Source organism: Leopardus geoffroyi, chromosome X (assembly GCF_018350155.1).
Source record: "Leopardus geoffroyi isolate Oge1 chromosome X, O.geoffroyi_Oge1_pat1.0, whole genome shotgun sequence".
NCBI lineage: Eukaryota > Metazoa > Chordata > Mammalia > Carnivora > Felidae > Leopardus > Leopardus geoffroyi.
In genome coordinates, this window is record NC_059343.1 from 10,438,146 (window position 1) to 10,465,473 (window position 27,328).

Here is a 27,328-nt window from a genome sequence, read left to right on the forward strand (position 1 = left end):
TAAGCAGGGAAGAAATCAGATTTCTGGTATTTTGTCATATTTTTTGATCTGACTTAAGGATCAGGATAAAAAGTTTGCATTAGCGTAAGAAACATGCGGAATTTAGTTTCTCGGCAAATAGGATGGGTGTGACGTTGGTTTGGAATATTGAAAATGTATGGATCATATAAATGTATAAATATAAGTAAATAATGATTAGATGAATCTTTGAATATTTACTGAACTTATATAAGAAATGTTTCCTCCACCAAAGTGGGATTCTTTCCTTCATATAATATTTGATAATATTCTTTTTCACTTATTGTATGTTGTTGCTTATGTTCCCTCTGATTTAAAGCCAAATATAATGGATTTCAAATGACTTTTTATGCTTTTCTCTCTTCTTAGTACAGCTATACAAGTACATCTATGTAATATTGAGAACAGATATCTTATTTTGGTGATGGTTTAGGGAAAATATAAAATTTCTGATTATTTAGATACGTCATGTAATGGTCAAATTGCCTACCATTGAGTTCTGTGTTTTTCCTTGTATGTGAGGAGTATGGTCGATTTAATTACATCAATATTTATGATACCTGAGTCTGGGGCCCACTTATTTATAGTTTTTCTTCAGAGATTCCAGAGATGATTTTTTTTCAGACTCCAGCTGGAAATGGGGTACTAACTCGCAGTGCTCACAGTAATAAGTAGGTGTCATTTAATGAAAGAAATCATTAATGCTTAGCAGCCTTGACCTCTTTTTCCTCCATGAATGACACAGTGGATGTTGACAGAATAGAAAGACAAAAATGTTAATTAGATGAAGTGAGTCAAATGAGGTCAACTTTTTTTTTAATGTTTATTTATTTATTTATTTATTTTTTTTTTTTTTAACGTTTATTCACTCTTGGGACAGAGAGAGACAGAGCATGAACGGGGGAGGGGCAGAGAGAGAAGAAGGAGACACAGAATCGGAAACAGGCTCCAGGCTCTGAGCCATCAGCCCAGAGCCCGACGCGGGGCTCGAACTCACGGACCGCGAGATCGTGACCTGGCTGAAGTCGGACGCTTAACCGACTGCGCCACCCAGGCGCCCCTAATGTTTATTTATTTTTGAGAGAGAGAGAGAGAGAGAGTCAGAGCACAAGCGGGGGAGGAACAGAGAGAGAAGGAGACACAGAATCCGAAACAGGCTCCAGGCTCTGAGCCGTCAGCACAGAGCCCGAAGCGGGGCTCAAACTCACAAACTGTGAGATCATGACCTGAGCTGAAGCCAGACGCTCAACCGACTGAGCCACCCAGGTGCCCCAAATGAGGTCAGCTTTTAAATGTTTTTCATCAGTAAACAAGTTCATGGAACAAGAGAGAGAGAGACCACGTATGTATCTAACTTGTGTCAGCTTGCCAACCACACACATCCAACAACAAAAATCCCCCAAACTTGCCCTTCAGGGAAAAATCTTTTGACCCACCCTACTGTTGCACTGTCAATCAATTAGGTAAAGAAGTGAATGGTGGGAGAGACCAGAATGTGAGTATTCTTTTTTTTTTTAGTGTTTATTTTTTGAGAGAGAGAGAGCATGAGTGGGAGAGGGGCGGGGGGGGGGGGGAGGGGGACAGAGCAGAGGATCTGAAGTGGGCTCTGTACAGCAGCAAGCCCACTGTGGGGCTCGAACTCCTGAGATCAAGACCTGAGCCAAAGTTGGACGCTCAACTGACTGAGCCACCCTGGTGCCCCAGAATGCATGAATATTCTTAAGTGTCAGTTGTCTAGTGTCTAAGTAATAGTTATTTCAGAAAAAGTAACTCATTCTTCAGGTGCTGAGTATAAGCTACACTCTGCCTTGCTTACATTTTGAAACAGCGTATGAATAACTTGTAGAACCTTCTTAGAACTTTTTTTTTTTTTTTGAAAACTCTTGGATTTCCCAAGGCTTACTTTATTTATTTTTTAAATGTTTACTGATTTATTTTTTGAGAGAGAACAAGCTGCGGGGTGGGGGGGGGGCAGAGAGAGAGGGAGACACAGAATCCAAAGCAGGTTCCAGGCTCCGAGCCATCAGCACAGAGCCCGACGCGGGGCTGGAGCTCACGGACTTAGAGATTCATGACCTGAGCCAAAGTTGGACACATAACCGTGAGATCATGACCTGAGCCAAAGTCAGATGCTCAACCAACTGAACCACCCAGGTGTCCCTTTTTGTAGTTTTCATTATTTTGTGTTTAAAATAAGATAATGAATATCTCTTTCCCCTACCTACTTTCAACAGATTTGTATTTTATAAACCTTTGCTCATATTTCCTTGGGGAAAAATTCTGCATGGATAAAAAATAGATTTTTAAAAAATTTTTATTTGAGAGAAAGCATGCTAGCAGGCGAGAAGGGCAGGGGAGAGAGAGAGAGAGAGAGAGAGAGAGAGAGAGAGAGAATCTTAAGTAGGCCCCATGCTCACCATGAAGCTCAATCCCATGACCCTTGTATCATGACCTGAGCTGAAATCAAGAGTTGGGACGCTCAACCAACTGAGCCAACCAGGTGCCCCAAATAGATTTTTTTAATAAAAGAAAAATTCATCTAAGCTCAATCTAGAACTCAATCTTTATTACATTTTCACAGGTATTCTAAAATTGTGTTTTATACTTGCAAGAAACTCTCCTAAATATACTTTTTCTACTGCTGAATGAAAAGACTACATTAGATCGTTTACCTGGAAGTGACTCCCTAAAAAGCCAGAGGTTATTTCATGATTGTGGGCCCAGCAAATCATAAAAGTGAGGCCCTTCTCTTGCGATATAAACAAACTAAATCCACCCCACGAAATATATTGAGAGGTCACTGAAAGGTCCCTCGGGTCTCCAGGGACATGTATCATAAGAGCGATGCACTCAACTCCATATATAAAGTGAGGAACTGAGAAGAAGCTTTTCCAATACAGCCTTTGCCCACTGCTGCTTTATATTTAGAGCTAACAGAGGCAGCATTTTAACAAGATTACGGAGAAGTTTTAAATTTAATTTTAACGATGCCTGTTAGGCCACAATATCACAGCTGTTTCCATTTTCCATCCAGCCGTTTGCACACTCGTTTTCTTATGGTAATCACAAAAGCCCGATTGTGCTGATGCGATCTGTTTATGCCCACGTTAGTAAACTTCTAAAGATAACTAGGATTCCGTGCCCTCTCTCGCTGGAACGCAGCCGAGCACACGAGGAGCGGCCGATCCCGGAGGGGGGGCGGGGGAAACCACTGTTGAGCCAGGGGACAGGCGGTCGGGGAGCGAAGGTGAGGGCGGGGCGTACCGCGGCCTCGAAGCCCCGCCTCCCCGGGCCCCGCCCCGGCCCGCCGCCATGTTGTTCCCTTGGTGCTGGACGTGAGCCGCCGGAGTCGGACCCGGGCAGCGCCGCCGCCTCCTGCCCTCCCGTCCCCGACTTTCCCTCCTCGTTGCATCTGGACGGGCCGGCCGCGAGCTCCCGGGCGTCCTCTGCGTGGCCACGAGGTGAGCGGAGCGCGGACGCCCCTCGGGGCGGGGGCCGGGGGCGCCCGCGTCAGGGTCCGGGGCGGGGGGGGGGGGCCCGTGCGCCCCGAGTGCGGCCTGGCCCTCGGGCAGCTGGGGCGCGCGCTGAGCGGAGCCGCGGGGCGGGCGTCGGTCCCGGGACGGGGACGGCTTTTTGCCTCCTGGCTCCTAGTGGACTGACGCAGGAGAAAAGACGAGTTCCCACACCCACACGACCCGGGGAGAGGGACACACACCCTAGCGCGCGGGGACCCACGGAGAGACGCGCAAACATCTGGAAGACGCACGGGGACACACGCACACACACCCGGGGCAAGAGCGATCCACAAACACCCGGGGCGCACACAGACCCAAACAGCCAGGGAGAGAGACACGTACACACGTACCCGGGGCCGGGTGGGCGGGCGGGGGGGGGGGGTGGTGGAGACGGGCGCACACACAACCCGTGGGGAGACGCGCGAGCGCGGAGAAATACGCCCAGTCCTCGGGGGACACACAACAGAACGCCAGCCTTTCCCCCGACCCTTCGGGGACACCCGTGCACACACCCCAGGCCACGCAAGACCAAACCGTACCCCCGAAGGATTAATGTAGACGAAGCAAAGGCGCTCGCGCGGTTTGATTTGGCGACCTCTGCCATGCTGCCTCGGTGAACATTTGCCCTGCTGTTAAGACCAGTCCGGTGAGGGCTTTGCAGTGTTTATAAAGCCACTTCTAGGGGCTGGAGGCAGTTTGGGGCGTTATCTGATGGCGACGCCAAGCTAAGGTTTCAGAATCGTGTTCCTTTCTTCCAACCTTGTATGTCGAGAGGCGAGATGAGAATTTAAAGCGCCGGCCAAATCGTTGGGGAGGTATTAGTCGCCTTTTTGTTGTTGTTTTTCCTTTTAAGTGACAATACATCCCGTGACCACGGTTCCTTTGAGGAATGACTTTTCTGCTAGTTTCCAAAATGTCATGTGACCACGGGCTCTTTATATAATATTTCAGCGACCCGAGAAAAATCAGTAGCATTTGATTGCTTTTTTTCAAATAAAAGAAACTGTTTTCACACGTTTGTCTGTCTCTGGTCCCGTCGTGATGGAAAATCCCTAACTTGTCTGTGATCTCAAAAACTGTTCCGTGGAGCCAAACTGTAGAGATGAAGGAAACGGAGAACTGTTCAATCGGGGACTTTTAAGAAGGGTGTGCGTAGTTTCTCTTTCAGAAGCTTCTGTTGAAATTGATCATCGCGACTTGTCTGTAACTCTCCCTATGGTCTGTAGATTCCCAAAGCGAAGACGCTGGGTGCTTTCAGTATTTCTGTGCAGACACCGAAGTAAATGCCTCTTGCTTTATACGAAACACTTTCTGGCTTGGTGACTTATTTTGGAGAGTGTTCTGATTTGGGGATATTTGGGGTTTGTCGTTTGTGAGGTCAGAGAGTAGATCAGAGAAAAACTAAGAGCGTCGTTGGCCTCGACTCCCTTGGAAGTTGGGGAAATAGTTTAGTGCCCTTCCTCTTTTCCATCCTCGATTGTCTCTTCCGTTTCTTCCTAACCCCGCCACTCCTCCCATGGGGGCTACAGTACTCTGGAGGCCTGAGGCCAAGTTCCTTTGGTTCTAGAAGCTGATTTTTAGCCTCCCCTCATTTCTTACCATTGCTCAGGCAGTCACTCTGGCACTGAATGTTATGTGCGTATAAATCGTGTTCGTCCTTCATTTTATTTCATTCTCCCAACGTTTCTGTGGTGTCAGCTCCATTTTACTGATGAATTTGCTGGGAGGTGGAGGAGGGTTAGGTCTGTTTCCCCGGGTCACGCAGGTAGTGAGAGGGCAGGGCAAGATCCAAAGCCAGCCATAGTGAGTTCTAACCCCAGGGGACATTTGACGGTGCCTGGAGGCATTTTTGGTTCTCCCCCGAGAGGGAGAGAGGCTGGCATCTAGTGGGTACAGGCCCGGGTGCTGCCCAGAGGCCTGCAGGGCGTAGCACAGCCCTTGGCGACACAGTGGTCTGGCCCCAAATGTCACTAGTGCTAGGGGTGAGAAACCCTGCTTTGCAGCAGTCTGTGTAACCCTGGGGCTCACGTTCCAGCGCTTCTGTAGTTCTTCCAATGCAGTGTCATTTTCCTATTGAGGATACCTCCTCGTCATTTTAAGAAAGAGCAGTAGGGAAGGTTTGAGAACTTGGAGAGATTTCCCTTGACCAAGAGGCTTATTCATTCATTTGAAAGATTAAGGAGTGATGGGGCGCCTGGGTGGCGCAGTCCGTTAAGCGTCCGACTTCAGCCAGGTCACGATCTCGCGGTCCGGGAGTTCGAGCCCCGCGTCGGGCTCTGGGCTGATGGCTCGGAGCCTGGAGCCTGTTTCCGATTCTGTGTCTCCCTCTCTCTCTGCCCCTCCCCCGTTCATGCTCTGTCTCTCTCTGTCCCAAAAATAAATAAACATTGAAAAAAAAATTAAAAAAAAAAAAAAAGAAAGATTAAGGAGTGAGCAAATAATTTCTTTTTTAAAAGATTTTTTTAATGTTTACTTATTTAGAGGCGGGGGAGAGAGCGCGCACCCACATGAGTGGGGGAGGGGCAGAGAGAGGGAGACACAGAATTGGAAGCTGGCAAAGCAGGGCTCGAACCTACGAACCGTGAGATCATGACCTGAGCTGAAATCAAACGGTTAACCGACTGAGCCACCCAGTGCCCCCCTCCCCCTTTTTTAAAATATTCTTTTTTTTTTTTTTTTTTTAGTTTATTTTTGAGAGAGAGAGAGAGAGAGAGAGAGAGAGAGAGAGAATCCCAAGCAGGCTTCTCACTGTCATCACGGAGCCCAATGTGGGGCTCAAACTCACAAACCTGAGTGCGAAACCAAGAGTGAGACGCTTAACCCACTGAGCCACCCAAGTGCCCCAACCCCCACCCCCCCCTTTTTTTAAAAACGTTTATTTATTTATGTTGAAAGAGAGAGAGTGTGTATGCAAGCGGGGGAGGGGCAGGAAGAGAGAGTCACAAGCAGGCTCCATGTTGTATCTTACACAGGGCTCTATCTCATAACCCTGAGATCACGACCTGAGCTGATAACAAGAGTCCGACGCTTAACTGATTGAGCTACCCAGGCGCCCTGTGAGCAAATAATTTCTGATAGCAGAATCTTTTCTTTTTAAGGCAGAAGTGTCAAAAAGGACTTGAGAACAATTCAGAGCTGTTGAAACAGACTGAGGGGTTTGGTTTCCGTATTGCTGCAATTGTCAGTGAACAGTCTGTTTATGGGCAATCTGTCGGGCACTGATACGGAGGTGCTGGTGATATGAAGGGCAGTAGGCAGTGCCCAACTCAGCGAAGCTTACAGTCTAATCACAAGCGTAAGAGCAGGTTCTCACTTTGTCCTAGAACAAAATTTATTGCCTGGGCTCCTGAGGGTGGGGCTAGGTGTCAAAAAAAAACCAAACAAAATAGCTACACACCCACACACAGGTACCTGAAGGGCATTTATCGTGGGGCGGACCTACATGAAATGGGGAAGAGTTGATGCGTTTTTGATAGGTCTTTAGGTTGACCGCGTGTGAATATTTACAAGAATCCAATCGAGAAGCCATTCTTGTTGGGCATAAAATTCTGCCGTAGATTTAGCCTTAGTAGACAACAGTTATATGTGCGTTTTTATCGTTGAAATCAAGAAAGGAATGATGACATTTTTTAAAATGGCTTTTGCATCGTTTTCTTTCTGGTGTCTTCCAGCCATTTTCACCATACCCGTCTAAGACCGGGCCCTTCAGTATATACCTCTTCATTTTGGTGGTGGATGTAACTACTGGGTGAACTCTGGGGGTAAGTGATTGAGAGGAGGAGTCACACAGGCTGGGCTCTCCTTTTCGGAATCACTGTGAAAGTGTTATTCATGCAGTCAGCATGTGTCTTTTGTGCGTAGCTTTGCTTTTGACTCCGCGCTGCTGGACAGTGTGTTCTTTGTTAGTATATTTCTCTGCCTCTTAACAGGAGTTGTCCCCAGTGGGGCAGAGGGGATGCTGAAGTGTTCACCTCAAAGTGATTGCTATCACATGGGCTCTAACACCGGGATCTGCGTTCTTTCCTGATCGCAGGGGTCTTATTCTGGGCAGGGTCAAGAGGAATCGGTGCAGGAAGAACATCCATTCGGCCTCCGACGAGTCTTGCTCCATCTGTAGTTGGCCTGCCGCTCTGCCCAAGCTAGGTCACCCCATTTCTTTCTTCGTAAAATGAGATGGTTGTGCTTTTATAACCTCTGAGATTATATGACACCCGAGTGGAGACATCAAATGATTGGCTTCCAAGTAGTTCTGCTTCAGGCAATTTGCTAGTTGAGCAGCAGGAGGAAATCAGGCAAATAGAAGTGTGCATGTGTTTGGGAAACGCGTCTCACTTGAAAGCTAGCTAGGTAATAAATTGGTTAGTCAAAACCGAGGGCCGGAAAACAGGGCTTGTGACTAAGTAGGTCATCAAGAGAGAACATTTATTCGGCGATTTGGGGGGTGGGGTGTGAAGTCATAAAACTCCGGGAGTTTGGAAAGCTGTGATGCAGACGTAAGGTCAGGATGCCTGAGGGAGGGGGGCCTGGGACTCCCGCCTGGGACTCCCGGCTGTGTAAGTAGGTGGGGGAGGCCTGGCTGCCTCCTGCTGGGAGAGGTGAGGCCTGCGGGGGGGGGGGGGGGGGGGGGGGGGGCGGGCAGAGAAATCTGGTTCCCAAAGTGAATCTTGATATGGTACAGTTGTGAAAGTTGAACTCTGGGTATGTCCACATTCTGTATTCTTCCGTTACTGTTTGTTAATTTGTGACCACGGCGGACTCAGGGTTTAGAATCCTGTTGCCTGTGGTGAACATAGAGAGGACAGCCAGAAGTAAATGGGCGTAAGTAAGGTGACCGCGCGAGACACATGGCTTCGTATTTTGAAAGAAAGCTAGAAATGAAACAGGCAGTCGAGGTTTCACATCCCGGCCTCACTGAAGCCAGCTCGTTTCAGGGTGGCGAGTCTGGACACAGACGCCACTTTCGTCTAAGGCCCGGTGCCTTACGAGTCCATGCTGTTGTTTGGCCGCGGCCGGAGAATCCGCGTGGAACAACTTGACGTCTTCATTCCATGGCCACATTCATTATCCAGGTGTGGGGGACGGCGGAGCAGTGTGAGCCAACAAACTGAACTGGCGGTTCAATGTAAACTAGACTGTCTTAATTCCAAGTTCTTGTGAATTGGACCCGGTTTTTGGGTACAGAGTCCAAGGTGGTTTTCAGAACGTAGTTTTCGGAAGAGTGGTTGCATCATCAGTGTTCGAGAAGCCTGGAAAAAGCCTTACAGATTTCTTTCCAGAACTCGCTGTGTAGAACACTTAGAGGAGTGTTGAAATGACGTTAACAGGTTCAGGAAAGTCAGAACTCATTGGGCTGCCGTGTGCAGCTAGGTGGCTGCTATGGTCTGTGCAGTTTCACGCGTGTGTATTTCATCAGTGCTGTGATGGGATGGACATACTGGAAAATACCTACTTGGTTTAGTCGGAAGTCAGAACAGAACAGTGGAAGAACTGCTTGAGGACCACACGTTGGTGAATGCAGAACATTTGGAATGAGTTCTAGTATTCTCATCTGAATTTTAAAAAAATTTTTTTTAACGTTTTGTATTTATTTTTTAGACCGAGAGAGACAGAGTATGAACGGGGGAGGGTCAGAGAGAGAGGCAGACACAGAATCCGAAACAGGCTCCAGGCTCTGAGCCGTCAGCACAGAGCCCGACGCGGGGCTGGAACTCACGGACCGTGAGATCATGACCTGAGCTGAAGTCGGACGCTCAACCGACTGAGCCACCCAGGCGCCCCTCTCATTTCAGGTTTTAAATGTTAATTTATTTTTGCGAGAGAGACAGACAGATAGCAAGTGGGGGAGGGGCAGAGAGAGAGGGAGAGACAGAATCTGAAGCAGCCTCCAGGCTCTGAGCCGTCAGCACAGAGCCCGACGCAGGGCTCGAACTCACAAACGGCAGGATTATGACCTGAGCCGCCCAGGTGCCCCTGAGTACTAGTATTCTTAAGTGAGGTTTCCTGAGTTGTTGTTTTGGAGCAAACAGCTGCCACCCTCATATCCTGTTCCACATTAATATTTGAGCAGTACTTGAATTTTATCACACCAGCCCTGGAAAACCCAGCTTTGCAAAGCTAGCAGCGTCCTCGACCGGAATGTCCGATCTAACGTGGAAACCGTGAACCCCCTCGGGCGCCGGCTTGCGTGGTGCCTTGCAGACACTCAGCTCTTCGGTGGTTCCTGTGGAAATTGAGAAGAGCCTGCCCTGCCCCTGTTGCCATGCGGACTGTCCCTTGACCCTCCTTCCCCCGTCCCTATGCCTTTATCCCCATCTTCTGCTGCACATGTTTCTTTAGTGGAGAAGGGAACCGCCAGGTGTGGAGCGGGTGGCCGTGGGCTCTGCGGCCTTTCAGGATAAACCCTTGTGCTTCCAGCCCGGCCAGCCTGTCTCGGTAAGCGTCCACAAGTGCCGGCGTGCTTCTCTCCGGCCTGTGCCTCTTGGAGTCTGCCCCAGGAATGGGCTTTCTCATTGCTAGATGCTTCTCCCACAGTTAGGGTTCCTTGCCTCTTCAGTTTGTCATTTACTGGAACATTTGCTTCCTACCCCAATTTCATTGCTCTCGTCTACAGTTGTTCCCTCTTGTCTTTTTGGATTAGTATGTCTTTTAGATGTTTTCTGTCATTCGGTGGGAGTGAAGGGAACACGTGGTAGACCCGCCCCGTTCAAGTAGACTGGGGGAGGTTACTTAATCTTTGTGAACTTGTGTTTATCGATACATAAAACATTGATATAAAAAAAATCAACTTGCAGGTGATTTGAAGGTGCTGTATGCCAGGTACCTAGTAGATACTCAGTAAATAGTGGTGGCGAATGATATTATGGTCGTAGCATTTGTTATTTGAGCAAACAAGACAGTGGCGGTAGGTGGGGAGGAAGTAGACGCTTTCTTGTGTGGGTGAACGGAGAAGACAAAAGAAGAAAGAGATTTTTCGAAGTGGGGGAAATAACTCGCTGGGTTTTGTAGATGTTGAATTTGAACTGCCATCAGCGTACCAGGTGAACATACTATAAAAGGGGTTGGAATTCTTGTCCTGAGGAGGGGGACTTCAGGAATCACTGGGTTTTATAACGGGAAGAAGTGGTTTGGGAAGAGGTAAGGGCTTCCGCCTTGCCACGTACCTGCTTGAAGAGCTTGTTGGAAGAGGGAGCCATCTAAGTTGCAGAAAGCTAAGGGGCGTTTTATGGACCATTAAATAGGAAGTATTTTCAAGGTCACTGCCAGGCTGTGTAGACCTTACAGAGGCAGTAATGGAGTCCTGGTTAACACTTGCGGGTTCCACCTATGCCTCCAGCTAGAGGTGTGATACTTCCTAAGACCCTTTCCCAGTTGGGCCTGTGGTCCCTTATTTGTTTAAAAACAAAGTCTTGAGTACCCTTTGAGATTTTATGTCACGTACATCCAGACAAGTGGCTACATCTGAGAGAATTCACTGCTTACTAGGTGGGCTTCCTGTGGGAATACTGGTCAACCGTGAAGGTGTTTTCTGGAAGCGTGCATAACCAAGTCCTAAGAGAAGCACTTTTCTCTTTGCTTTAGGGCTGCATGTACCTTAGGGCGTTTGGGTGACGACTGAGGAGAAGCCCTTGGACTGGCATTTAGGAGGTCTCTGGTCACTTCTGCTGCCACTCATGGGGATGGAGAAGTTGGCAGCCTGTGTGGGGGGAGCGGAGTAGAGGGGCGGTCAGGTGTAGAGGTGAAACAGATACTGATGGCAGAGTAAGTTTGGGCTCGGGAGCCTTTTCGTAAGCCAAGTCCGCTTCAGTACCTTGGTTGGGGCAAACTGGGGCATGATTGATGGAGAAGTGGGATGAAGTGAACTTTCCCGAAAGCCGCCTGCAGTGCTCTTCCATTTCTTCTGCTTTTGACCTGGTGCCAACTACCCCGCAGAATGGGAGCCTCTAGTCTAGTTGAGTCCTACATGCTAGACATATAGCTGTCCTCTTGAAATACATCTTGGGAAATCCCCGTTCCTCTTACTTAATTTCTCAACAGCCAAGAAGTTTTACTTTGCTGTGGCTTCACGTCTTGTGGGCATTGTTTGTGTACTCACTCTTCCCTGGGCTTCTAGGCGAGTTCTCCAGCCCTTACCCTTTTCTGCTCCAAATTACAGACCCCTGGTTTCTTATCTGACTTGAGGAGGCAGTCAGTGTTCTCTTCAGTTACAGCAGATCATTGCAGATCACATTTAATTTGTGTTTTGCTGCTTTAATGCATTTTTCTAACATGCATATTGAAGTTCATTTCTTTCACAATGCAGTCTCCTTCCGGAAATACCTAGCCAGAATTTCCAGTATTTCTATCTTGTGACCTTTATCCATTTCTTTGTCTTTGAATTCTGCCCCTCACAGTGCAACCTTCAACTATCCCTACTCTTTTCTTTATTATTAAGCCCTTTAAGTGCCTTTCACAGGTCAGTGTCTTATTACAGGTTGATTTACGCGTGTTCCTTTTCAGGACCTCATTAAACAGAACAGAACAAAACAGAATCCTCACTTCCAGGATTAACAGTTTCCCATGAGTAAATCTGTTCATTGAACTGTCATAGTTCATGGTCAAAGTGTAATATTAATAAAGTCTCACAGGTGAGGGGGAGCATGGGGAAATGGTGATGCCAAGTAAAGACGAAAGTCTGGAGGGTGTTAGGAGTTACACAAATGGATCACACATGATATACAAATGATGTGGGGGTGTCTGGCTGGCTCAGTCAGTAGAGCATGTGACTCTTGATCTCAGGGTTGTGAGTTTGAGCCCCACACTGAGGGTAGAGTTTACTTTAAAAAAATGTTAATATATCTATAGATAGGTACATATACATACAGAGAGATACATACATATATATATATATATATATATATATATATAATGTAAAAGCGCACACAAATGATCTGGACATGTACTGATCGTTCCAGATCCTTTAACAATCAGATGAAACCCTGTGTACTCTTTCCGGAGAAAAGCCGAAGCACACGCTTGCGTCCACACATTCATCCTTGTTTTCACGTGTCATTCTAGGAGGTGCGTTTTCCCCCTGCAGCTCCTTCATGGGCTCCCAAGTAAGCACTCTGTACCCACACTGTCCAATACTCATGTAGCAATTTAAATTTAAACCAATTAAAATGAAATAAAATGACAAGTTCAGTTCCTCAGACCGGTCCCATTTCAAGCGGTCAGTAGCCACGTGTGCTTGATGATCACCAGATTAGATGGTGCACTTCTAGAATATTCCCGTTGCAGAAAGTTACGTCCGACCGCGGTGCTCTGTGTTCTCAGGATGGTTTAAGAAGACTTGTTCCTTAACCTCGCTTTCCCCTCCACTCGCTCGCTCTCCACCACTGTTCATGATTAGTTTGTATAGCTAACTACAGGGGTGCCTTGTTGTAAACAAAATTGTGAGTATATGTTTCTTAGAAGTTTAGAGGACTTATCTTCAAAAAAGAGTGCTTATTGAAACGAGTTCTTTGAACAGGGTGTGCTGCTCTGGCATCGTGATAGTGTAGTTTGGTTTAGTTTTTTCCTTCTCGCTTTCTCTGGGCTCAGTGGTCGGCTCAGTGGTCGGCTAGGTAATTTATTTCAGTTGGCAAGTTATGCCTCCAAGTTGGTCTCTTCCTATGGTATTTTACTTAATTCTTCCGTGTGTGTGTGTGTGCGTGCATGCGTGCGTGTGTCTCGACCTGTTGCTGTAGAGCTAGAGCACCCATTAGACTTAGAGACTTCCTTGGCTTGCTTCTTGCTCATGCATTTCAGCAAGACAACCCAGGAAGACTGGGAACAGAGTGGAACTGATTAATTAGGCTGTTAAGTGAGTCACACCGATATTAAACCACAAGGAAATGAACACAGCTCTAAGCGACAATAGACATCATTCAGGGATCATCCGTGCTTTTGTTTCCTGGGTTAGTTCCTTTCAGCCTCAGAGTAAGTGGTATGTGTCTAAGTAGGACATTCAGGGTAAATGCAAAAGGAATGTGTGAGTTTGAGGGGGAAAAAAATGTTCCTAAATTTAAACCAAGAGTGATAAATTCAATTTGAGTGTTTGGAAGTGAGAACTAGTCAAGAGGTTACAAAGTATGTGTTATGTGTTCCAAATCTGAAATTTTGAGAAGAGCAGTTCACAAACCCAGCCTACTCTCCTTTTGGCCGCTTATTAGAGGGACGTTGTTTTTTAATGTTCACCAGCTCCCTGTTGCAGTCAGAAGTACTTATTTTAAAGTGGCGTTTTTGTTAGACTTGCAAGTAAGAATCAATTTTTTGGTCCCTTCCCACACAGTGTAACAGACTTCAAAAATAGAATGGGGGAAGAACTGATTGAATAGAGAAACAAAGAATTGTTAAGTGTGGAAAGTACGATTAGAAGAATAAGAATAGAATAACGAGAATAAAGGAGGAAGTAATTTATTCTTTGTTCTCGATTTTGCCTTTATTTGCTACCTCACCCGATGTAAAGTTTTGTACGAGATGTTGCAGAACCAAGAAAGGACAAATGAATGGATGGAATTAGGTGTTGTGTGTCCCTCCCAGGGAGTTGAGTTTGTAGTTAGGAAAGAGACAGATATGCGACTGACCGTGGTTAGGGTGTGAGTGAAAGCTGTAATCCGGTGGGGATGGCGAAGAGAACCATTAGGCTTTTGGGGCCACAGCGGGCTTTTTGGGTGAGGTGATCTGAACGAAGCCTTTGCGTGACTAGGATTTTCATAGCTCTGTAGGTGTAGGGAGGGAACTCCCAGGCAAGGTAAACCGCAAATGCCTCTGAAGGGTGTGGGGACAGTGACTTGTAGGGATATAACTGGGACATGCTTGTAAGTGAGGTTGGATGGCACTGTGGATGCCATGCTCAAAACCTTTATTTAATAATAATAATGAGGAAATAAATGGGGTTAGTTATCTGTTTAGAATGGAAGCAGTTAGATCTACAAACAATAAAAAACATGTCTGCCTTTAATCCCTGCAGGCATTCCTAGTGGAGATTTAGATATTCTCCGGGCTCGGATCTGACCCTCCCCCCCCCCCCCCCCCCCTTATTGTAGTATATGGCTTCGGAAACCAGCAAGGGGTTGGGACAGGCCAGCGAAAATGGTACTGCCGATAAACTGCCCTTAATAAACAACTGACAGTTAAGATAAGAAAGTACGCAGCAGAAAAATGGGAAAAATCGTGTTGTAAAAAGAAAAGGGTTGACATACAAAGCTCTCTTTTTACCTTTAGTTTTGAGGGCTCTTCCAAAAACATGGTTCATTTTCTTTCCTGCCATGACCTACTTCTCCATTTTCCCATTCAGAGTAATGTGTGCTGTATATAAGTGTGTTTGTGCCAGTACATGGTATTGTAGCCCTAAGGGACCTATTGTGTGCATAACTGGTTTCTTTAAAAGGACACTGCTGAAGGGACAAAGAGATCCTTTGTGGCTTTGCATAAATCTGATTTTAGGGTCTTATTGCTAATTCTTAGGCCATATGAATACTATAGTTTTTTTTTTCTTCCAAATTCTTATTTAAATTCTAGTTAACTATTCTTTAGATATAACTCACATAGCATACAATTTACCCTTTTAATGTATACAATTCATTGGCTTTTAGTATATTCACAAACTTGTGCAGCTCTCACCACTAATTCCGGGATATCCACCCCACCCCCCCAAAAAAAAAAAAAAAAAAGAATCCCCGTACCATTAGCAGTCACTCCCCATTTACCTCTCCACTCCCATTTCCTGGAACCACGAATCTGCTTTCTGTCCATGGATTTACCTATTGTGAACGTGACATATAAATGGAATCATGTAATACGAGGCCTTTTGTGTCTGGCTTCTTTCACTTATTATAATGTTTTTGAGGTTCATCCACATTGTTGTCTGTATCAGTACTTCATTTTTATGGCTGGTTAATCTTGCATTGCATGGATACACCACACTTGATTATCCATTCAGTTGAGGGCCATTTGAATGGTTTCCACTTTTTGGCTATTATGAATAATGTTGCTGTGAACCTTCATGTACAGGTCTTGGTGTGGACTATGTTTTCATTTCACGAGCAGGGGAGGGGCAGAGAGAGAGGGAGACACAGACCCTGAAGCAGGCTCCAGGCTCCGAGCTGTCCGCACAGAGCCGGAGGTGGGGCTCGAACTCTTGAACTACTAGATCATGACCCGAACCGAAGTCGGATGCTCAACTGACTGAGCCACCCAGGTGCCCCACTTTATGTTTAACTTTTTGAGGAACTGCTGGTCTGTTTTCCATTATTGCACCATTTTACGTTCCCACCAGCCGTGTATGAGGGTTCCAGTTCCTCCACATCCTCCTCCTCAACACTTGTTATTGTCTGTCTCTTTCATTGTGGCCATCCTGGTGGTATGAAGTGATGTCTCATTGTAGTTTTGATTGGCATTTCCCTACTGGCTAATGATGTTGACCGTTTTTTGCCCATTTAAAAAAAAATTTTTTTTTTTTTTTTTTTTTTTTTTTTTTATTGATGAGTTGTAAGAGTTCTTTATATATTCTGGATACAAGTCTCTTATAAGGTACGTGGTTTGCAAATGTTTTCTCCCATTCTGTGGGTTGTCTTCACTTTCTGGATAGTGTCCTTTGAAGCACAAAAATGTTAAATTTTGAGGGGTGCCTGGGTGGCTCAGTCAGTTAAGCGCCTGACTCATGATGTCAGTTCAGGTCTTGACCTCATGGTCATGAGTTCAAGCCCTGTTTTGGGCTCCACGCTGGTCATAAAGCCTGCTTTAAAAAAAAATTAAAAAGTTTAATTTTGGTGAAGTTCAGTTTATCTTTTTTCCTTTTGTTTTTTGTGTCATCGAGTTATTTTTTAATATAACCTGAATTACAGAAAAATTTAGGAAGCCATTGTACTTGAGGTCTGGTGGATAGCAGTATTTGAAGAAAATTTAAAAGAAAATGATTTCCGTTTCATTTTAATCGCAGCATACAAGGTTAGGCTTTAAGGGAAAATGAAGCTTTAAAAAGACACTTTTGATTAAAAAAAGTGACTTTGCAATCAAATCGAAACTTTGAAGCTTGAACTCAGTATTGATGGTCTGGGTTTTCTTGCAGACTTTCATATAAACTGTAAGCTTCTATATGGTGTGATGGCGGTGCGCGTGCTATTTTCTCTCTCGGCAGTAGCCCGTTTCGAACCGTCCCGCGTCCCCGTGCTTCCTCGGGGCTGCAGGACACCCCCAGTTAGGCGTTTAGGGCATCGGCATTTGCCGTACCGTTCACATTTTTGCAAGTTTTTTTTTCTTTTTGAGATGATTTGAGAAGAGTATAGGGATATATTTTTTGCTATAGTTGAGAAAATTGATAACTCGGGGGAAAGTATGGGCATTTTTATGATGGTATAATGCGTTTCCACAAAACCGAACCGTTTTAGAGAGTGTGATTCCTTTTTATTAGGCATGTGGGCATGGCGATCTCAGCATCGTTACCTCTGCACTTGGAGGTTTGTGCAGGGTCTTAGGAATGTGGGGGAGGCGGCTTCGGTGGGGGATGAGCTGCATCTACAGGGGTGAGCACGACTTAAGGAGCAAGAGGAAGAGTTCAGAGGGAGCGAGGTGAGGCGCAAAGCCTCGGTGTGAACGTTTTGCTACAGGATCCCCCGCAAGGCACGAAAGCCAGTTTGCAGCCCCAGAGCCGGCCGGTGCCATCGGTAGTCGAGGGATCTAAGGGCATCCACTGAAGCTCTACCCGAGGCCGTCCTCTTCCCCTCCCCTCAGCCACTTACCTTTGTGGACTCCATGTCCCATCAGGTGGCCCGCTGCCGGAGCTGTCTCGGTGCTGTCGTCGTTGTGAGGGTGGCGGCAGAAACCCTTCCCAGGCCCTGCCTGAAGCCGCTGGGCCAGGCTGCCTCGGTCCCGTGGCCCCCTCCACCTTTCTGAAGTTTTCTCCTCCTGCTGCTGAGCTTAGCCTGTGATCAGACCCATTTACCCTGGATCAGATCCCCCTGCGGCAGAATCAGAGCGTGGTGAGGCTGCGCTCTGAGGACCAGCATGTGGCCAAAACGATCACTGAGACGTGGCTCAGGAAGAGCTCACCCTGGAAACTGGCGGGGAGGTTCTAACGCACTTGAACACACCAGTTTCCCTCTGGCCTTGAGTCTCTGAGCAGCGGGCGACGCAGCTGGCGGCATCACAGAATGGTGGTGTATGGAAATGAAGTCCCCCAGCGCCTGGGATCACGTGTGGCCCCCTGACATGTCACACGTGGGGCCTGGCCCTGAGGGAGCCACAGGTGTGCACACGGCGTGTGCCCCTCACCGAGGGGGACTCTGGGCAGAACCCCCCACACTGTCTAAGCTGTGCTTCGGTTTTTGGTTGAGGAGGAACAGTTGCACTGTCTACCGCGTACCTTTCATTTGTGGGTCTTGCCACGTTGTAACGCATACGGGTTTGCGTGCAGGCTGTCACTTCCCCCAACCCCAGGTTGCACAAGGCAGTGACTAGGTGTGGCCCCATCCTCAGTGTCTGGCATGCGGGAGGCCCCACTAAGTGCTTGCTGAAAAACTGCTTTCCCGCTCGTTCCATGGAACTTCTGGGGAGATGCTTCAGAGTTCTGCAGACATGTCATTCAAAACATGATTAAACTACTGAAACTCTGTTAAAACTTAGCCACGGTTAGATGCGCTTTATTTATATCACATGCTAATGGATTGAATACTCCTAGTCTGTCAGGTTAACCTGTTTTGTTCTAAGGTTTATTTATTTTGAGAGTGTGCACGTGTGGGGGCGGGGGAGGGGCGGAGAGGGAGGGAGAGAATCCCAAGCGGGCTCCACGCCGTCAGCACGGAACCCGACACGGGGCTCGATCCCATGAACCCCATGAGATCATGACCTGAGCCAAAATCAAGAGGGACGCTCAACCGACTGACAACCCTCCCGCCCCGCCGCGCCCAGGTTAACTTGTTTTTGTGCAGCTGTTGAAATAAAGCAAACAGGTGAAAGACCCTTAGCTCTGCAGCTGCTTATTTTCATTCCACCTGCAGCTAACATTCCAACAGCTAACAGGAAACCCTCGCAAATAACTGCAAAGGCAGCTGTACCTAAGGGGTGAGTAAGTCAGCTGCCTTGAGATCTCCCTCCCCACCTTTTCCTACCTGTGTGACCTCAAGCAAGGTCACAGACCTCTCTGAGTCGGTGTCCTATTCTGTGATGTAGGCATAGGGAGACACTTGAGAATGGATGCAGTGAAGCGGAGTAAATGGCTTACGGGCTTCGTCCGTGTTAGCTGTTGTGCTTGTTGTTGCTGTCGTTATTGTATCTTGAACCCCAGATGTCAGCATTTTGTAGAGTTTCATTTATTTGTTGATGGCATTTATAAGTTACGAGCTGCTGTCTGTAAGTTCCACAAAGATGCCCCGTGCTTAAAAAAGATGTGTGTGGGGGGTGTAAAACTTTTGGTTTAGATCAAGAGAGGCTGGTGCGCTAGCCCAGCTTCACATAGGCAGGCCGTCACTCCGAAACCTTCACATTGAATTTGGTCTCTAGGGCTTCCTCGTGTTTGCCTGCATAATCCTCTTTATTTGTTCTGCCCGGGGCTCTTAGTGCATTTTGATGTGAGAGATGGTCGTGAAAGAAACCAACCTTTCCTTAAAACCGCCTGTGAAGACTTCTTCTTGTGTTTGTTCCACAGAAACTTCCTGCGCTCCTATCATGAGCCTGGCACTTTGGTGAAACGCCTTTCCCTTGTCCATGTCCCAGTGACTCTTCCCAACGGTCCTAGGAGGTGGGTACTGTTGTGGCCATTGTCCCGTGAGCTTCAGGAGGTCACGTAGCTTGGCTCGGGGTGTGTACCCTTGGCCTCTGTGCCAGGAACTGTTCTCCGTTCTGACGGTGGGCTAGATTCTGTCGCGGGAAAGTTTTCCCCTCTGCCTTGGCTGTCCAGAAGCTTCTGGACAATGCGCTGCCTTAGCCTTAGCCCAGCATTGCCTGTGTCGCATTGGTGCGCCTCCCCCTCAAGACCCTTTTTTTCCCCTTGTTTGTGCTCAGTTTATTTAATTCTTTGAAATAGGGTTATATTCTAGGCCCCTCAAAATTTGGGCAAGTTTTGAAGAATGAGTGAAGTATTTTACATTTTCATCCTAATAAAATTTTATAGTTGTCTGAGTGTGAAACTTTGAAAAGAAGGGTGGGTAGGCAAAAAACTTCTTGAAAGAATGATGATTAAAGTGTAATATTGATTCTAGGATTTTTTTTTTTAGGCTGAGAAAGGTCATGGACAGCTTTCAGGTGTGGTTTTCCTTTTATTTTATTTTATATTTTATTTTATTTTAGTTAGATGTAGGCTCTTTAAAAAATTCTTTTTATGTTTATTTATTTTGGAGAGAGAGAGAGACAGTGCGAGCCGGGAGGGGTAGAGAGAGAGGGAGACACAGAATCTGAAGCAGGCTCCAGGCTCCGAGCTGTCAGCACAGAGCCCGACGCGGGGCTCGAACTCACAAGCCGTGAGATCATGACCTGAGCCGAAGTCAGACGCCTAATCGACTGAGCCACCCAGGCACCCCACTGCTGGTCTTCCTTTTAAATGAAGAATCTAGCTGCTAATACAGCCAGATATTTATTTACATTTTAGTTTTTGTTTTTACTCTTAAAACTATGAAAGCAAATTGAAAGTGCATTGCTAAGGTGAGCTTCCTAATTTTTTCTTTGCAGATAATGATGCTGCTTGAACTGAACAATTAAGGTAACATTTATGACCTATGTAATATGCTTTCTTATTCAGGTTTCTTTATCGAATTTAGCTGAATTGTTAAAGTCATGTTTTAACCTTGGTGAGGATTATTATTATTGCCCTGGGGCAGTCATTCCAAACTGGGACGTATAAATAAGACTTCACATTACATTTTCAGGTGAGTTCTGAAAATAACATAACAGTATACCTTTATTCATTCAGCTTATACTGAAGTTTCAAAGCATTTTACTATTTTTGGAAAAGAAAAGGGACAGTTTTAGGGTCTGTAAGCCAATTATGGTTATGTTCTTGTGTAGCTTGTCTGAAGCTAGCTTTTGTTCGATTCAATGGGAAAGAAGATAGTTTATATAATTATCTGTATCACGTGTATGCCTGTAGACAACTGTACAGTGAGAATCAGAAATGGCTGTATATAGCTTAGTTGTTTTAGCGAATGCCAGCATACTTGCAAATAGGATGTCCAGGAGGCCCCAAATCATACGTGGGAAATGTACAGAATCGTACCCTCCTTCCTGGTGCGTGGGTCCAGCATCCCCCAAATTTGTTTAATCAGAGTAATGGCACAAACTAGGAGATCCTACATTATTACCAAAAAAGAAAAGAACTGTGTCAGAGTATCCTGATAAAATGATAAATGGCAAATCGCAAGGAATTTCTAAGGCTTAATTTGGTAGATACATGCAACCGGTCACCGGGGTGGAGGTTGTTAGATTGCACCGTCTGGTTTATAATTCGATGTGGAGATCCTAACAATTCAATGAATGCCGTGCGGTAAAACTTTGTGTCTGGTAAGATAATTGGAGACTTACTCGAATACTGGGATGAATGGTCTTTGGGAATCACGCACATCTCTTACGTCCTCATACCACAGCATGGGACTTTTGTGTTCACGTACCTTGGAAATCTTGTGAAAGGAACAACCTCGGTCGGGATGGGGGCCTCCGGGGAAGGTTCCCAGTGTAGGTGGTGGCGGTGCCGCGTGGTTCCGAGGTGGTTGGGGTGAAGTGGGGCAGGGTCACCAGCAGAGGAAGCAGCGTGAGCCGGGGCGAGAGGCAAGGGAGAGCCTGGGAGCCGAGCGAGTGGAATGGAATTTCAGTTCCACCCGACCGTGTGTTTCCAGATGACTGAAGCCAAAGATGGGGAGCCAGGCTAGGTGTCTTGTCTTAGAAGTTGGACTCCGAGTTCGAGCCCCGCGTCGGGCTCTGGGCTGATGGCTCAGAGCCTGGAGCCTGTTTCCGATTCTGTGTCTCCCTCTCTCTCTGCCCCTCCCCCGTTCATGCTCTGTCTCTCTCTGTCCCAAAAATAAATAAACGTTGAAAAAAAAAAAAAATTAAAAAAAAAAAAAAAAAAAAAAAAAAGAAGTTGGACTCCGATCCGAATGTCTGGAGAACCACCGAGGAATGTTAAGGATGTGGCATTAGCCCAACGCTTTCCCCATGTCAGAATAGCTGGTGTGCATTTTTGGTTTTGTTAGTCTTTTTTCTATAAATCGAAACTGTTTAGGCAGGATTGCAAAGAATTAAGCCAAGGGACCGATTTATACATGTGTCGGGGGTGGGGGCGTGGGTGGCGGGCCTTGAGACTGTCTCAGTTTCCCCTCTAACACCAACCTAGTTTGAGCCTTGAGCAGAGTGATCCTTTGAAGTCAAAACCGTCTCCAAGAGGTATGTACTTCGATTGCCTCACAGTTTTGTTGGCCGGTTTAAATTGTATCAGTTGTAGTGGTAATTAGTAGAAATGTAAAAGAACCAGTAAGAGGGACAGGTTGCTACAGGTTTTACCAGAATCGTGTAACATGTAGTTGGGAGCGCAGAATTCTTACACATTACAGGAAGCGTTTAATTTCATAATACCGGCTCACATTTGCACATAACCAGGAGATAGCCAGATAATGTTTACTGCACTGATTTTGCAGATTCATCCTAGTCAGTTTAACCATTATCGTTCATGTCTTCATTACCTTCCCATTGAGGGATTCCCAGTATCCACTTTCATGTTAGTGACCATTTTTGCTCCAGAACTGTACTGGCCACTACAGTCATTGTGTCTTTAAATGTGGCTATTCAAATCAGTTACAATTTAAAAAAAAAATTAAAATTCGGGGCACCTCGGTGGCTCAGTCGGTTGGGCGTGTGACTTCGGTTCAGTTCGTGATCTCACGGTTCGTGAGTTTGAGCCCCACGTTGGGCTCTGTGCTGACGGCTCAGAGCCTGGAGCCTGCTTTAGATTTGGTCTCCCTCTTTCCCCTCTCCCTCTCCCCCCCTCTCCTCCCCTCTCCCTCTCCCCCCCTCTCCTCCCCTCTCCCCCTCCCTCTCTCCCCCTCCCCCGTCCCTCTCTCCCCTCCCCCTCCCCATCCCTCTCCCCCTCTCCTCCTCTCTCCCCCCTTTCCCCCTCTCCCCCTCTCCCTTCCCCCTCTCCCCCCTCTCCCTCCTCTCCCTCCCCTCCCCCTCTCCCCCTCTCCCCCTCCCCCTCTCCCCCTCTCCCCTCTCCCTCTCTCCCTCTCCCCCCTCCAAAAATAAACAATTAAAAATTTTTTTTAATAAAAAATTTAAAAAAATTAAAATTCAGTTCCTCATTCCTTTCAGCTACACGGCAAGTGCTCAGTGGCCACATGTGGCTAGTGGCTGCCGTACTGGATGGTGCAGATGGGAGAAGATTTGTTAGTGCTGCTTCATAGGTGGTCTTCTTTTACAAATTTTAATATACTTAAAAGCCACGGGGCACCTGGGTGGCTCGGTTGGTTGAGCATCAGACTCCGGCTCAGGTCATGATCTCGCGGTTCGTGAGTTCGAGCCCTGCATCTGGCTTGCTGCTGTCAGCACAGAGCCTGCTTCCGATCCTCTGTCCCCCCTCTCTCTACCCCTCCCCTGCTTGTTCTCTATCTCTCTCTCTCAAAAAGAAATAAACATTAAAAATATATATATATACGGGGCGCCTGGGTGGCTCAGTCGGTTGAGCGTCCGACTTCAGCTCAGGTCACGATCTCCCGGTCCGCGAGTTCGAGCCCCACGTCGGGCTCTGGGCTGATGGCTCAGAGCCTGGAGCCTGCTTCCGATTCTGTGTCTCCCTCTCTCTCTGCCCCTCCCCCGTTCATGCTGTGTCTCTCTCTCTGTCTCAAAAATAAATAAACGTTAAAAAAAAAATTAAAAAAAAAATATATATATATACTTAAAATCTATGTAATAGTAAAATATTTACAGATTAAATGATATAATTTGATTTAAAATCACTGGGGAGAAGGGAGAATGGGGAGTTTTGGAAGAAACAGTATTTGCCATAAGTTGATAATTGGTGAAGCTAGGTTTAGGATCCACAGAGTTTCATTTATATTCTCATTATTCAGAAATTTTGTGTATGTTTGAAATTTTCCATAATAAAGAATGAAAACAGCCCTTAATAGGAACAGTGCTTCTGGCAGCACTTAAAAGTAGCCATCTGTGGGCGCCTGGGTGGCGCAGTCGGTTAAGCGTCCGACTTCAGCCAGGTCACGATCTCGCGGTCCGTGAGTTCGAGCCCCGCGTCAGGCCCTGGGCTGATGGCTTAGAGCCTGGAGCCTGTTTCCGATTCTGTGTCTCCCTCTCTCTCTGCCCCTCCCCCGTTCATGCTCTGTCTCTCTCTGTCCCAAAAATAAATAAACGTTGGAAAAAAAAAAAAAAAAAGTAGCCATCTGTAGGGGCGCCTGGGTGGTTCAGTCAGTTGAGCATCCGACTTCGGCTCAGGTCATGATCTCACGGTTCGTGAGTTCGGGCCCCACGTCGGGCTCTGCTGACAGCTCAGAGCCTGGAGCCTGCTTCAGATTCTGTGTCTCCCTCTCTTTCTTCCCGTCTCCCGCTCATACTCTGTGTCACACTCTGTCTCTCAAAAAATGAATAAATGTTAAAAAAAAAATTTAAAAAAAGTAGCCATCTGGAAATGGGCATCTGAAATCCTACCCCACACAGGCTGCTGGGAGAGCTTTAGTCCTGAACCTGGGCTTCCCCAGAAGGGTGTGCAGAGCACCACATTTTTGTCTAAGGTTTATTTCATTCCCTCTCAGAACACATGAGTGGCAGCCCAGGTTCACATTTATTAGGAATTGGAACTGCCCAAATGAGTCTTGTGGGCAGAATGTGCTAGATGACGATATGCTATTAAAAATTCTATTGCTGCGGGCGCCTGGGTGCCTCAGTCGGTTAAGTGTCTCTTTTTTTATGTATTAATTTTATTTTTTTAATTTATATCCAAATTAGCATATAAGCATCTCTTGATTTCAACTCAGGTCATGAACTCATGGTTCATGGGATCGAGCCGTGTGTCACTCTCCTTGTTGACAGCGTGGAGCCTGCATTGGATTCTCCCTCTCCCTCTCCCTAGCTCGTTCTTTCTCTCCCTCTCTCTCAAAACAAATAAATAAAAAAAGTTAAAAAATTCCAGGGCGCCTGGGTGGCTCACTCATTGAACATCTGACTGGCTCAGGTCATGATCTCACGGTTCATGCATTCGAGTCCCACATTGGGTGAGCTCGAGCCCCGCTGTCTCTCTCTCCCCCTCTGTCTCTCTCTCCCTCCCTTCTCCCCTCTGTCTCTCTTTCTCTCTCTGCCCTTCGTGGGATTCTCTCTCTCTCCCTCTCCCTTTTTCTCTGCCTCTTGCTCACTTACACCTTCTCTCTCTCTCTCTCTCTCTCTCTCCAAAAAAAATTCCATTGCTGCTGGGGTGCCTGAGTGGCTCAGTCAGTTAAGCGTCCAACTCTTGGTTTTGGGTCAGGTCATGATCTTAGACTCACAGTTTCGTGAGTTCGAGCCCTGCGTCAGGCTCTTGGCTGGCAACAAGGAGCCTGCTTGGGATTCTCTCTTTCTCCCTCTCTCTCTGCCCTTCCCCCACTTGCACCGTCTCTGTCTCTCTCAAAATAAAAAACTTAAAAACATTCCTGCTGACATTAATGTTAGCAAACTCCAAACAGCGTTCCTAACGAAGAGAATGGAATCCATTTACTCGGTCGATGGCTTATTTTTGTTCACAGCCAGATCAGTCCGCTTCTGTCTCTGGTTTCCTGGTTACTGGCTTCTATGGTTGATAGCACTGGAAGAGAGAAAGGGGAGGTCATTGAGGAAACCCCTGGCACAAGACGAAAGCCATCGGCAAAACCGTCACTGTGCCAGCAGAGGGCCCCTTGGAAGTTGTCACGGACACCTGCCTGCTTCGGTCTCCTCCTGCATCTAACACGCGGTGGCAGGGCTTAAAGTGAGGAGAGGGGAATGGTTGAGAGCAAGGTCTTCGGGGTGGCCGTTGGCTTCGAGTGCCCGCCTCGGTCAGCTGCGACCTGAGAGGGCGGGGAAGAACGAGTCCTCACCGCCGTGGGGAGCGGCAGTAGGGCTGTGCCTGGTCCGCGCTTGAGCGCTCAGTACGTGACCGCTCTTGCCACCCGATGACTTTCCGTGCAGAAAGGAGCGGGGACTCTGCGTTCTGTTTCCCTCACGCGGACATCTGTCCGCTCGTGCGTGGCAACGTGCGGGTCGGAAGGAATGTAATGGTGCCTTTTTATTTTACAGGGTTCTAAAGTCAAAGATCTTGAGAGTCATAATGGCAGGAAAATCGTCGCTTTTTAAAGTGATTCTCCTTGGAGATGGTGGAGTTGGGAAGAGCTCTCTGATGAACAGATATGTGACCAATAAATTTGATACCCAGCTCTTCCATACAATAGGCGTGGAATTTTTAAATAAAGATTTGGAGGTGGATGGACATTTTGTTACCATGCAGATTTGGGACACGGCCGGTCAAGAGCGATTCAGAAGCCTGAGGACGCCGTTTTACCGAGGTTCTGACTGTTGCCTGCTCACTTTTAGTGTCGATGATTCTCAAAGCTTCCAGAACTTGAGTAACTGGAAGAAAGAATTCATCTACTACGCAGACGTGAAAGAGCCCGAAAGCTTTCCTTTTGTGATTTTGGGTAACAAGGTTGACATAAGCGAACGGCAGGTGTCCACTGAGGAAGCCCAAGCCTGGTGCAAGGACAACGGCGACTATCCTTACTTTGAAACAAGTGCAAAAGATGCCACGAATGTCGCGGCAGCCTTTGAGGAAGCAGTTCGAAGAGTGCTTGCTACCGAGGATAGGTCAGACCACCTGATCCAGACCGACACCGTCAGTCTGCACCGCAAGCCCAAGCCTAGCTCGTCCTGCTGTTGATCGTTCGGGAGGTCGCCCGTGTGGTGTAACCAACTCCCGCACGTACACGAAAACACGGGCTGGGGACGAGAATTAGCGTTTGCAGCAACGGACCATCCACTTACAAAATTAAACTAACCATGTTGCTGCCTCGTTAGTGGGTGGGAGGAGGGATCGATCCATCCACTCCTGGAAGAATCAATTTACTCAGTAGTGGCACCTTACACTTGTAATTGGTAATGGTTGTCTAATAACGTTTAATTTAAATACGTAAGTTACAGAGCTAATAAATGAGATGATCGAGACTTTAATTATGATTAAAACAAAACACTTGAATATTCTAGAAGTTACTGGTGTTTTTTTCCCCCCCCTGGGAAAATGGAGAACTACTTTTTTATGTGTATATTTTATGTAATTAGCAGTCAATTCCTGGTTGAGGGAGAAATATTCCCTAAAGCAATAATGTTCAGTATTAAAGATGAAAATCAAATGCATTTGTGTTGCAGTTATTTCATGACTTCTTCATTCTCTTTAAAATCACTGAGGTGTTCATATTTTTATTATTTTTTACATTTTATTTAAATCCAAGTCAGTTAACATCTAGCTCAGTAATGGTTAATTAAGTGTTTCACATGTTCCTTCTCCACATCACAGTCGGGCTCACTGGTAACCAACCACTCGTCATTTGCGTGCCACATGTGTGCCCCCAACCCCACCCCAACACAGAAGCGCACTTTGTCACTCTTGGAGGAAATCCTAAGGCTTGTTTGTCCTTTGTGTGAGGGTAAATGAAGACATCTTTTGTTTGGTCGCGTATTTAGTGCCTTCTCCATCATTGAACGTTGTGTAGGGATTTGCTCTCAAGGAGATTTTTTTCATCCTCGGACTTACTGATCGAGCGGCTCGCAGTCTTCCGTGGATAAAGTTC

General features: G+C 46.8%; 1 protein-coding gene across 10 annotated transcripts; it reads left to right on the forward strand.

Moving 5' to 3' along the window:
- The first annotated feature begins 3,275 nt into the window (after window positions 1–3,275).
- Window positions 3,276–26,894, forward strand: RAB9A (RAB9A, member RAS oncogene family). 10 transcript variants are annotated; one of them, XR_006711009.1, is made up of 5 exons: window positions 3,276–3,479; window positions 19,198–19,290; window positions 19,766–19,793; window positions 20,287–20,413; window positions 25,785–26,894. XR_006711009.1 is itself a non-coding variant. In XM_045472265.1 (5 exons), the coding sequence occupies exon 5, from the start codon at window positions 25,816–25,818 to the stop codon at window positions 26,419–26,421; it is 606 nt and encodes a 201-aa protein (XP_045328221.1). In that variant the 5' UTR covers window positions 3,307–3,479; window positions 19,198–19,290; window positions 19,766–19,793; window positions 20,217–20,247; window positions 25,785–25,815; the 3' UTR covers window positions 26,422–26,894. The 10 variants fall into 10 exon arrangements, 7 of the variants coding, with proteins under 7 accessions (XP_045328222.1, XP_045328221.1, XP_045328218.1 ...); XM_045472265.1 differs by lacking the exon at window positions 20,287–20,413 and adding an exon at window positions 20,217–20,247 and having other exon boundaries at window positions 3,307–3,479; XM_045472264.1 differs by lacking the exon at window positions 19,766–19,793 and adding an exon at window positions 7,205–7,294 and having other exon boundaries at window positions 3,308–3,479.
- The last annotated feature ends 434 nt before the right edge of the window (window positions 26,895–27,328 follow it).

What these genes read in the sequence shown, in the direction of transcription:
- RAB9A (XM_045472266.1), top strand. Translation starts at nt 25,816, where the DNA reads ATGGCAGGAAAATCGTCGCTTTTTAAAGTGATTCTCCTTGGAGATGGT.